Source organism: Limanda limanda, chromosome 13 (genome assembly GCF_963576545.1).
Source record: "Limanda limanda chromosome 13, fLimLim1.1, whole genome shotgun sequence".
NCBI lineage: Eukaryota > Metazoa > Chordata > Actinopteri > Pleuronectiformes > Pleuronectidae > Limanda > Limanda limanda.
The window spans coordinates 16413846-16426606 of NC_083648.1; the positions used below are offsets into that span (position 1 = coordinate 16413846).

Genomic DNA, 12761 nt, shown 5'->3' on the forward strand with positions numbered 1-12761 from the left:
AGAGCCTATGCACCGTCTTAAACTGAATAAGGCGAAAAGACATTTTTGTTAATGAAGTATCAATCTTTATTGTCTTTATTTTCAGTCATCACATGCCTTGAACAACCTCAAGCTAAATTTAAAAGCTGCTTGCTAAATAATAGCAATTGAGAATTTGTGTCATTCATAATCCGATTAGTCGATTAATCGTTTCAATAATCGGTGACTAATCGACTATCAGAATAGTCGTTAGTTGCAGCCCTAATCAGATGTTATCATAATGACTGTGAACACTGTAAACTTCACACCTACTAAACATCAGGCTGTTAGTCATACGGGGGATGTTTTTATGCTGACATAAGCATTTCGCTATGCCTAACAATAGCTTCACAGAGTGGTTAGCGTGGCTGTAGTTTCTGTTGTCCTTCAGTTTCAGAGGTGATCTTATGGACAGTTGCTGCATAGTATATTTTTTTAACAGGGCCGGCTTTGTGTAGTCAACCACTGCAGCCTTTTTTTTCTTTTATTACAAACTTGTCTCGATTTTTGTTTCATTCCCGGGGCTCAGTACCAGCATGTCAAGGATGAATACCTTAAATGCATCACTAATGGCTTTATGCTACATGTCATGAAAGCCATTTTGGAAATAGCCCATTTCCATGCTTTGATGTGTGCTCTTTCCGCAGAACGGTTCTTATATTAGACTCCCTTTAAAAAAAGTCACAGCTCTGCTGCCTCTACCACCACCCAATTTGTTTGGGATAAATGTAAGACCTTGAGCCAGAAATTGAACCTGCCATCCATGAGTAAACTGTGTTAACTGTTGGCCGCTGTTAGACTTACTGAAGACATCTTTGAATGTAAATGAAATGCTACGTGAGCCTGATGGATTAATATGTATTTGCACTGCCGAGTGCAAGCACGCGAGAATGAGGAATGTCTTCAGTTATGCTCATTTTTATAGTCTGTTTTATAGTCACCTCAGCACCTCAGTCTAATATGCTCTTGCTTTTGAAGAGTCTATTTATGAGATTGTTTCAGTTCATTTCATGTCTGCTTCTGGGTGGAAATTAAATCCAAAGAGAGCTGCAGGTATAAGGAGGAAGCTGTGCTGTGACTACGACGAGTGTGTGTGTGTGTGTGTGTGTGTGTTATTGGGCTTCAATTTCCACCATTATAGTTTAAATATTCCAGGTGTAAAGACACCTAAACACAAGTCGAGGACGGAGCGCCGCTCTCGTCTATCCACTTTCCAGCAGAGCAGAGTCACACTGTGTGCTGCAGTGCTTTCCGTCTCCTGCATGAGCATGAGATGAGGCTCCATGTATGAATAATGTCTCCCCTAGTGATTCCATTACTCCCTATATTTCACTCCCTGCTCTGTCCCAGCATGGTAAGAATCCCATCGAGAGTGATTAGCACGTCTCTGTCAGTGAATTGAAGGCAAATGCGAAAGAGTAATGTAGAAGTAATTACACGGTTGTTCTCTGAAATGACTTTGGGGAACTTTTTTCCTTATTTAGCATCAGATAAACAAGAGAAGGAGAGTTGCCGACCTCATGACAAGGTTGATCCCCTTTGTGATAGTTAATCCATTAGTCGAGTGTTAATCATGCTCTCCTCTTGACTTAACGGCCCTGTGCTGTTAACTCTGACTACATCACAACTTAAAACACAGACAATCACATAGGCATCAATTCATTTCCCGCAGACATTCTTCATTCTTTATTGCTTAAAAGAAAACGTGTCCTTCGCAGAGGGCTTGCACTCATTTCCTCTCTTACTTTGACCTTATTTCTTACACAAGCTGGGAAGAAAAGAGAATAGTAGGACAACTACTCAAATTTGTCCAAAAAGATGAAAATTAAACAGTGAGAGGGTTCATAGGGACAGTTTGATGCATTTTAAATCACCGCCAGCTGGACATGTCATCTGCTCATTGGCATGAGACAAAACGTTTTCCTTCAGTGGACTGAAAGTTTAAGTTGATCATCCCAGCTTCCTGCACAGAGCGACACTTGTACACTCAGTATGTGTGCATGTGTCTGTGCGAGTGCGTGTGTACAGCAAAGTGCAAGCACAGGCACTTGCACACATATGGTTGTTCAAAGGGCTCTGCATTTGTGAGGTCCTGCTGTGAGAAGAGGGGAGGGAAGATGTTTAATTTGCGATGTCAGTAATTATGTGTGATCTGATCTGTGTTAATCTCAATCTCATCCTCCAGACTTCTCAGTCACATTTGTGGCATGGTGGTGAGATTCTGTATTTTGTGGGAGCAGCAATACAGAGAGAGGCAAAGAGAGAAAAATAAATAAACAATGCAAAGCCACTATAGCAAAGGGTGATGGTGCTAGAGGAAGAGTGGAGATTACACCTCAGAACCATATTGAACAAAGTTGTCTGGGCTACTGAGACCCTGTTGTTTTTCCAAAATAAGTCAAGGTGTCAGAGCTTTGCTGCAAATACCTGATTCAGTGCTTCACTGTGGTGTATGTGTACACCGCCCTGTCAAACACATTTGGAGATGTAGCCACTGGTTCGGAGACATGTGAGTCTACACCCAACAGAGAGTTGGTAGAGACGAGGAGTGTCTTCTCTTCCCTTCTTGCCCTTTCTAAAAGCAAGACAATCATGAATGTAAACCTTTACAACAACAATCAATATATTTTTCCACAGTCTTCAACCTCTGGCTTCCATTAGTGCTCCCGTCATCTGTAAAAACGTTTGAGATAAATCAAAATGACAACGTAATGTTTCGAAAAGTGGAGGTTTCCTTGCCCTCTGTTTTCTCTTCGTCCGCCCTGTTGTGACTCAGCACATTTCGACAGGAGTTACAGCAAAACATGTGAATCCCAGTAACAATCCTTAAAATCAGGAGGCCATTTGTTTTAAATCTTCAGAAATGTGTTGAGGAAAAGTGGTACAGAGTATCTGCTTCGGATTTTTAGTCTAACTGAGGCAGAGGGAAAGGAGGCCAAGAGTGTTTCCAACAGTTAATTTCAATGCAATTCTGGTCCGTGCTTACTGTGTGCCTCTGACCACGTCTCTACTCTGACCTCCTCCTATTTAGTTTTGAGTCCTGCCCATGTAAATCTCCCAGAAGCAGGTGGACATAGTTAGCATCACTAAATAAAGGATGTTCTCTTGCCCACACAAATTCTCTATTTTCACATGGAGCACACTCTCATTGGGCATGGCTGAAGTTTTGGTTATTTTGGTTTAAATTGTGGCAGATCCCCTCTTCCCCTTACAAATGACTTACTACTTCCTTTAATACCAACTGCTATAAACTGTACAAAGTAAAGGAGTACATTTGTAAAGGGAGATCCTAACATTTATTGTATTGATTATCTTTTTCCTTCTCCACAGTGAACAAGCACAAGCCGTGGATTGAGACATCTTACCATGGCGTGATCACGGAGAACATGGACACTGTACTGCTGGACCCCCCTCTGGTCGCTCTCGACAAGGATGCCCCTGTCCCCTATGCTGGTAGGAAACACCAGGATACTCCAAGTATCCACACACATGTAAAAAGTAGAAGATACACACCCTCTCCCGCACATTCATTGTCTCACACACATAGGGGCCAAGACGAGGATGCTTCAGAAATCTGCGCAGGCAACTGTGGCAACGTCGAAACAAATGGTTGAGCCGACAGTTCTCTGTACTCAGGATTTGTCATGGTGACTGAATTCCATTCATCAGCCCTAGTGATGTCAAAGCAAATGATAAATGATTTTCAAAGCAGTTCCAGAAGTCTCTTGATTCTCTTGACAAGCGCTCCTCAGCTATACACAGCTGAACGTCAAACTGTTTGAACTCTAGTGCTCTTCCTTTAGATAAAGCTATTAGTCAGAATTTGAAATGGTTTAGATTTTCCTTTTTTTAGTTGGATGAAGACGACGGATTTATTCAAGCATTCTGAGAGTTTGTGAAAATTCATTTATATTTTTGTAATCTTGTGGCATTCAAGATTTTGAGTTAAGATGCATCTTTTTCACTCCCCCTGACATGGACCTATTCACGGCTCCGCTAATTGAAGCCATGTGTCATCCTTTTTCTTTCCCTCATAAGCTGAGTTGAAATGCCCCATTAACCTGAGCAAGAGCTTCCTCTCAAAAGCGTCTTTTCCTCCCCAGGGCTGTCAGCTTCTGGTGATGTAAATATTCATTTTCTGGTCGACAAGCTTGTCCAGATTATCAAGCAGAGCACACAAGAAGCAATGTTGTTGTCTTATTTACAGTGTAGTTTATTGTGCATCTCGGCTCCAGTTGTATTTAAGTTCATATTTATTAATTTCTATAAATCCAGCCTGAGCCTCATGTATTCTAAATTAAACTCAGAATTCTTATAGCACTTAGAAATGTACACATATGTATATAAATATAGATGCATTGAGTGTTTCCACTTCCTCCGACTAAACAGCAATGAAGCTAAAATATAACAGATAGGAACTCTGCAATCTTACACATTTGGAGTATGTGCAGTGGCGATTGGGGGATGCAGCCACAGTTCACAAGCTCTACCAATCGTGAGTCAGTCTTGGCTATCGATCGTAAAGTTTCACTTTGACGCTTGAACAAACAACACTGTGATAAGAACTACCCTAAAATTACCATGTTCATTTACGTACATGGGGGGAGGCAAGATTGCCACAACCAGGTGGAGATCGAAATGCTTTGGCTTAACTCTGGGAGCCGTCATGTCATCCCATCTTTATATACAGTCTATGGTTGTACACAGGAAACTGTAGGAGAGGGGGGCTTGTCGTATATATAACAGTAGATTTGTAGATGCTCTGCTTTCACTGAAGGTTTGGTCACTGGGAACTCACTGTAGCTGTTTGAGGAAAAAAAGGCTTTCAGAGCCTGGCAGGACAGTAAAAACTCCACTGGCACTAAATGAAGAAAAACATCTCTTGGACAACACCTAATGGTTTCCATTAAAGTGGGTGCTGGGACTGTAGCACAGACTGAGTCACAGAACAGCTACAGTACACATGTAATAATGCCAGCTCGACATCATTATACTCCCGATCTCCAGATAATTGTTTCGGGAGCTGATTATGTTGTCTAACAAGAGCTGGAATCAGGCAGCTGTCACACAGGTAGACCAGGACTGACAGTGACAGGAGGGAGAGAGCTGTTATAATTAGAGATGGTATTCTGAGACTCAAAGGCAAACACAGAGGGTTTTTGGCAGCAAACACTTAATAGCTCATTATGGCGAAATGGCTCCTATTAATCCCAACCCTGACAACCATGAAAAAACTGATGCTCAGCTATTTCTTCCAAAGTTTTTATTTTATGAGTGTGTGTTTTTTCTGCTGATGCCACAGCCACACTTTTGTCTTTTTCAATTTATGTGTGTTCAGTTGTTGGATAATGGGAAATGGAGCCGACCTTAAACCGTGTGGAACATCATGGATTCATGTTAAAGGCCCTTTCTTTCTTCCCCTACTTTTCGCATTAGGGCCTCTAACAGCCCTGGACTGTATGCATGCTGTAAAGTGTAAAACAAGTACAATGGAATACGGTCTGTATATAGAGACTTAATGGAGCTTTGGAGGGGTGTAGGGAGATTTGTTTTTTAAAATATGCAACTTCATATTCATTCATCACTTATTCATATCGCAAAATTGGAGATGCAAAGATCTTTTTTTACAGATATGGCTCCTCTGTAATCCAGTTTTGATGATTTACTGTAATTTACAGCACATAGCTTATCCCTAGTAACCAAAGCTGTGAAGTCTTAATAACACCACGATGAGCAGGCGGACTGAAGAGGAAATTACTTGTGATTGCTTTGCTCAGAGATTAACACATTGTTTGTTGACTTAAGAAGGTCAAGCTTCGTGGAAAACTGGCAGAGAAGGACAAAAAGCCCAAAGTGCGTTCACTGGCTGCAGACGGGTGATATTTCTTATTGAACGTTTCTCATTGAATGCGGTTTAACGACTGAAACCCATACAATAGCTACCAAGGAGACTTTGTGAAAAAATGGCCCAATTTGTCTCCCTTTATTTGTCTGCGTCTACAACTCTCTTACACATTTGTCTAACCATCTCCCCCCCAGTGACACAATCCCTTCTTTCTCAGTCCAACTATCCTTCCTCCTCTTCCCTATCTTGACACCTTGCTCCGAGCAAGCCCATATCCAGTCACATATGCATTACCGACCCACACACACTCTCATCAATCGTGGTTTTGTTTTACTGCAGAGAAGTAGTGGGCTGTCCTTCTGGCTCCACATTAATTGCATTGAGGGAACACAGACCAGGACTGTTAAGTACTTGCCTGTGATTTTTCTCTCGCTTGTACTTTTTTCACATTGTCCTTTATCCCCTCTCCCATCTGCTGCTTGTGCTTCTTCTCTGGAAGTCTCATATGTTTTCACTTCTTACACTCACTTCACCTTTTTACCCCTATCTTCATTTCTCTTTTCCTTCCCGTCTCCTTGTTCTGTCGTTCTCCTGTGGCACCACATTTCACTTTGATGTAAACTACCCACAGTGGGCCTAACCTCAACATTACACGCTGAGACAGGCATCCTGGAGATTCATTGTTATTACCGCATGCCATGATGGCATCGTCTATTCCTTACCTCCCCAATCCCCACCCAGCACCTCCGTCAGAGCAAAGGTGTGGGTCGAGGAGTATGTGCTGATCGAGCGTTCTCAATCAAATTAACATGAGGAATGGTGGCAGTGGACCCTTGGGTGCTGCAAGGCAGGCAGGCAGTTTCATTTGTCTATTCTTTATCTCAAGGCCACAGTCAACAAGCATGGATCCTCACCATTTATCATGGTACCAGTATAACGTAGTGTTGTACATTGTTTTCCCTGCTGAACTCACACAGGGTAAAGGAACAAAAGTACTTTGAGAAGTGGAGGAAAATGGAGATGAGATAGCTGAAGGAAAAGTATAAAAGAGACAGATGGATAATGAAAATGAGAGAGGGTCATCATAAGTGGAAAAAGGGTTTTGGTTATTTTCACATTTTAGATAAGCCTATCTGTGCTTTGGAATACCTGTAAAACAGTTGACTAGAGACTAGACTATAACTCTTTTCACTTTGTACCTGTTGACATCCGGGGTTCAGTAATGTGGGGTAGAAACTACTAGTATATATTAATAAAAGCATGTTTGAGAACATTTTAAAAATAAATGGCAGCAACAAGCCAAAGGTAAGATTTTTTAGAAGAACAAGTTTAACAAATATGGTGTATTTTATCCATGGAATTAGATTTATTCATATTGCTTTAAAATGCCTTCTATATCCAGATTGTATCTAGATATTCTTATTACCTGATTACATGTACACCTCATTTCTCCATTGCCAACATTGAGAATGTGGTGTGCAGCTTATGTCAAGTCCTTCTGTTTGGACGGATCCAAAGAATGACCAAAAAAAAAAAAGAGATGCATAAGAAGTAGCATAGAATAGAATAAGCTATCTGTTAAGCTGTGTTATTACTTTTACTTCCCTTTGACAATGACCCCATTTTAGATGGATGGATAGATACACTTTCTCTGTCCTAAATTGACTGAAATGTTCCCCTTTGACAGGGCTCAACAATACACACATAATTCATACTTAAAAACACGCAGTACTTATTCACTCCATCCAAGAAGGTCAATACTATAATGTCGATAGTAGAGAACTGAGGAGAGGACTGTTGTTTACTGGCTAAAGGCTGCCAGCTGCCTAGCTGCTGTCTGACTAGAACAATCACATTTGATTTAATTTCACTAATGTAGCTTATATTAGATGTTGATAAAGTATATCATAGCCTGTCAAACTTTAGGATTTTATATTCCAATTAACATATGTTATGCGCATACCCCCATGGCAATGTTTTTAACTATGGAAAGTTTATTCCATTTCATCCATAACTTTGCTGAGCAAAACAGCAAAATAATACAAATCATTTACATTTTGTCTGTGCCGTGAATCCTATTTTTAGTCAACTTCTATTTAATGCTTGCTGTGTGATTTGAAAAATCGTATTATCATAAGTTCAAAGCCGGTTGTGAGGAGGATTTCTGTAGCGAATAGCATCCTATTCCAACGAGAGCTTTGTTTACAGTACCTGACTTATTAATGAACCACACTGATGGACAGCTAAGTGGTTGTGAGTGAACAAGATTTAATGATCTTGCAGTTGTGTCAGGAGCAATCACATCACTCTCTCTGTTGTTGCAGTGAAGACACAAGCAGGAAGTGATTGAAAACTTTCTAGTGCTATTATCAAAACTGCCAGCTGGATAAACCCATTCTACTCACTGTCTAATGCGCTTTTGTCTACAGATGTATCATTTTCTTATTGTGTACAGAAACAATGCCTCTGCGACAATAGCAGCTTTTGATATGTTCATGTGTATCCCCCAAAATATGTTCTGCCTGCTAAGACAAAAGCAGGATATCGAAAATTTAGGATTTAAAAAGACAGAGAAGATAATTAAACTGCTTGCAAACATGCACTGAACTCCCTATAATGTCCAGAGGGGCTGTACGTAAGAAGGCAAATGTTCGAGTCAGTTGCTCTGTGCGGAGTTTTCCACCAGAACACCAGGTAAAAACTGCATATCGTGCCCGAGTGAACCCATGTGAGAATACAGCAGGGAAAAGTCTTCCTAACACATGATTGATGCCCTACTCATAGAAGACACTGACAAAGATGTCATCTTGGAAAGGGGAGATTGGAGAGCTTTTGGTTATGAGGGCTGTAAACAAAATGGATTTCCTTGCCAAATCTTTTAAGTAAACCAGCAGAATGCTCTTGAGAGAATTGTTGCTTCTGATCCAGTTAATCTCCTGCTGCGTTTAGACATTGTTCTGAGTTCATGTCTGGAAACAACCTAAATGGTAAAGGGTAGTAGATAAAGAAGTGAAGTTGATAACATGATTGTTTCAAAGTAAAAAAATGTTACCACATATTATCGTTATAGATCTGGCTGTGTCATTGTGAAGCGTATTCACACTATACCAGCAGTCAGTTTCCCTTCGCTAAATCCCAGATCTACCAACAGTGACTACTTGAGAGGGAAACTGCACCAGAGTGACAAAAGCAGAGGTGCTTATTAAACTGCGGGACCTAACAAAGCAGAAACTGTGACTCACATCAAAGGTGACGAGGAAGGCGACAAGGGAAGGAGAGAGACAAAAAAGATGTTAGGAAAAGGGAGAGGTGGGAAGAGATGAAGGAAAGAAACAAAGGTAGATCCAGGAAATGGGGATATGTAGAGCGTGTGTGTAAGAGAGAGGGAGAAAGAGAGAGATAGTGAGGGGGAGTATAGAAAGAGACGATGTGATGGATCATCAAACGATAAGCATGGTTATTGAAGGGACAGTCTGATCAAACCACGCAGGTGCCTGACCATCTGCCCCGAGGGAGAAGAGGAACATATCACTTTGCCTGCATGCCTGCCTCTTTCTTCCTCTCTCCCACTCCCTCCCTCTCTCTCTCTCCTTCACCCTGTACCTTTTGCCTTTGTGCCGCTGTTAAATTTCTGCAGTGGGTGCTTAGTCGTGAGGTAATACTGAGGCAAGTCTGCAACATGAAACAAATGCAGAACATCAAAGATTTGGTATGCTGTTTAGAGGACTGACACCTACCTACAAACCAGATTTCCCTCTGCTGCCGGCAGCATTAACAGCCCTGCACGGCAATGATTGGAGCATGTTATTTGGCAGTACCGTTTTAGTAAATGATAACCCCTATATAAAGTGGTACCATCCCATTGTTATTATATTGATATTCAATAACTACTCCTTGGATCGAACTATGGATCAAATCATTGTGTAACGTGAACAGAGCTGCTAATAGTGACAAACCCACAGTGAATTATCACTGGACTGGACAGATTTCACAGTTTTACCAAGGGTTTAGCATCTATGTTGCAGCTCATTGTTTTGGTTTTATTATTCACAATTGGACTGTTATCCGTGACGGAGCCCTGATAAGCCCTCTGAATGCTACCTGCCTAGCTTCAAATGGCAATAAAAGGTACCGGCTAGCTAGCCTATGAAAATAGTGGATCCTTGTAGAACCACTCATTTCAATCTGGTAGGGAACAAAACAGAGCTAAAAGAAGAGTACAATGTTTCTTTGTATTGATTGGACAGCCACAAACAAGACAACACATATATGCCAGTGTTTCTCTTTGTCTGCTGGACGTTGAATTAGATTAAATTGGTATAATATCCCTCTAATTGCAATTAATTAAATTAATTCAAGCTGCCCCATATTGCACCATATTGCACACACTCAGATATCAGTCCCCTAAATATTATCAAGATCTATGCATTGTCCCACTTGGAAATCAGTGAAAATTTAAATAAAAGAGACTTCATAAAGTGTGATGTAATATCCCAGAAACAACAAAATAAACTTTCTTGGCCTATGTCCCTTCCTTCTACTGAATATTGTGGAAATCCATTCAGTAATTTATGTGCAATCCTACTGGTAAACAAAAAGGGGTGAAAACATAACCTTCTTGGCATAGGTAATAATATTTTTCATTATACTACTTGCTTGTGCTGTGGGTAGAACCTCATGCATTGCTATGAACCCAAACAATTTAAGAAGGACACTTTACTTTAAAAAACATAGGAAGAACCCAGAGACACAATTCCTCTGTGATTTTGGAGTTGTAGCACAGTTTTTGTCCTTATACTGTACCTCGTTCATTTTTTGTGTCCAGGAGCAGGAGACTGGAGTGAAGTGTCAGTGTGTGTGTGTGTATTGATATCTCCTCCTCGCCTTAGGACATTAGGTTCAATGCTACGCCTCCACACCCATCTCTCTGTGTTTGCTCCCAGAAGGACAGATATGTTCCCCTTTTTCTCCCCCTCTGTAATCTCAATCCTTTTCGTTCTGGTTTTCCCATCCTGCTCCATCACAGTATATCCTCATTTAAACTGCACCAGAAAGTCATATTTGCTGTGCCTGAGATAATGACATCCTCCTATTACAAACCAGAGCAGTATCATGTTTGTCACATTTTGTTGATCCTGCTATCACTTGACCTTGCATCTGACCTGTGTTCCCTACCATTTGTTCCCTGCCAGAGGTTCATAACCAAACAACTTTCAAAAATATATTTTGATGAAATTATTGCTGAGAAACAGATCATAAAATTGTACTATTGTATATAGAAACTAAGTATAACACCTGGGGGAAACAATAAATCTTCTCACCGTTAAATCATGAAAAAATAAAAATGTCTATATCTGAAATAATATCAAATCCCATCTGAATTGAATTGTATCTGCGCAAAGTTATCATGAATTGGCCACATATCTAGATAAGTATTGAATAATATTGTTTACAATATGCAGCATCCAAGTGCATTACATGTTTGTCTTTCATTGTAACTAAGAGAGCAGTTACATAATGTTATGAAAAGTCCTCATTTAAATTTGAATTTAGCGAAAGCCAAAAGAAATTGGAAAGACTTTTTCAACTGAGTAAGCATATTGTGGTTTTGTCTTAACAAATTGCCAATTGTCCTGCATTTGATGGGTGTTTTTGTTTGTGTGTGTGTTAGATTGTGTTGGTGTGCATTGCCTCTGTTGAGGGTGAGCTTCTCATGTGGCTTACAGCCATCAATAGTCAATAGGCTACAGTGGATAACACTCCCTCTCTCCTTCTCAGAATCCATCAACCCCGTGTTTTATTTAAGGTTGTAAATCATCCGTTTTATTGTGTTAGACAGAAATGACTTTAATTGAACTGTGCTACCATGTCATCTTATATTCTGCATTACTGAGTCGAGTTACTACTGGACTGACTGCATGACTGTCATGTTTCAGTAAAACCACTTTATAAGCAATGAGGCAATTTATCCTAGAGCAAAATTATTCTCATCTGAAAAACATTTCACACCCTATGTCTATCTTTTTAAAAGAAACTTGTACACATCCAAAATGTGTATTATCTGCATCTACCATACGAACGTCTAATAACTAAATAAGCCGGTTTCTGAAAAGATAGATGAAAAATTTGGTGTCACACATTTTCTGCAGGAGTAAGAAGCATGAAAAATTAATATGATGGGAATCACTGTGACTATCTGCTGTTGAGGAAAGCTAATTGGATCCATAAAAGATGGTCTGAGTAATTACATGTCCAGTAATGCTCCACTGAAGCTCTGTCATCAGTGCATTGTCAAGTTGCTCATAGCGTCAAACAACCTCTTAGCCACAGATTGATTTGCTGGAGGACCAAGTCCCTTCCCTTATTAGCCTATTACCCCCTTTTTTCTATTCTGCGCTGGATCTGTCTCTCTTTTCTTGACACTGTGATGATTTTCAATTTCTTGCTTGCTCCTTACTTTATTTTGTGTGCGTGTGTTTTTAGTAGTAATGGGATCAGGCTGTGTGTGTGTATTTTTGTCCAGAAGGATATGATGAATTCCCTGAAAATGTGGTCCTATGTCTACAGCAGCTTGTTTATAAAATGAAAAGGCAGCATTTCATACACATAAAACACTTTTTCCATCTGGTGCTGCTACTTTTGTATTCATTCTCTGCAGCGAGCTGGCAGTTTGCATATGACCCTCTTAATTGTAATCATGAAGACATGCCTGACCACACTCTGGTTTTTATTTGTTTGTGTTAATTCATTGTTTGAGCGGTGCTGTGTGTGCATGAATTCATATATTCTATGCTTATATTAACTTACGTATTCCCACTGTTTTTATTCATGATCAATTTCATTCATTTGATAATTGTTTTTAAATGTACTCCACAAATAAATTGACTTGCCACCATTC

At 40.2% G+C, this 12761-nt stretch overlaps 1 protein-coding gene across 1 annotated transcript in view; it reads left to right on the forward strand.

The window, feature by feature from the left end:
* LOC133017520 (calsyntenin-2-like) overlaps positions 1-12761 on the forward strand; it is a 106096-nt gene that overhangs the window by 38760 nt on the left and 54575 nt on the right. The window contains exons 4-5 of the mRNA XM_061083627.1: positions 1369-1372; positions 3349-3471. Coding sequence (XP_060939610.1) covers positions 1369-1372; positions 3349-3471 — 127 coding nt within the window. The remainder of the gene's footprint in view (positions 1-1368; positions 1373-3348; positions 3472-12761) is intronic.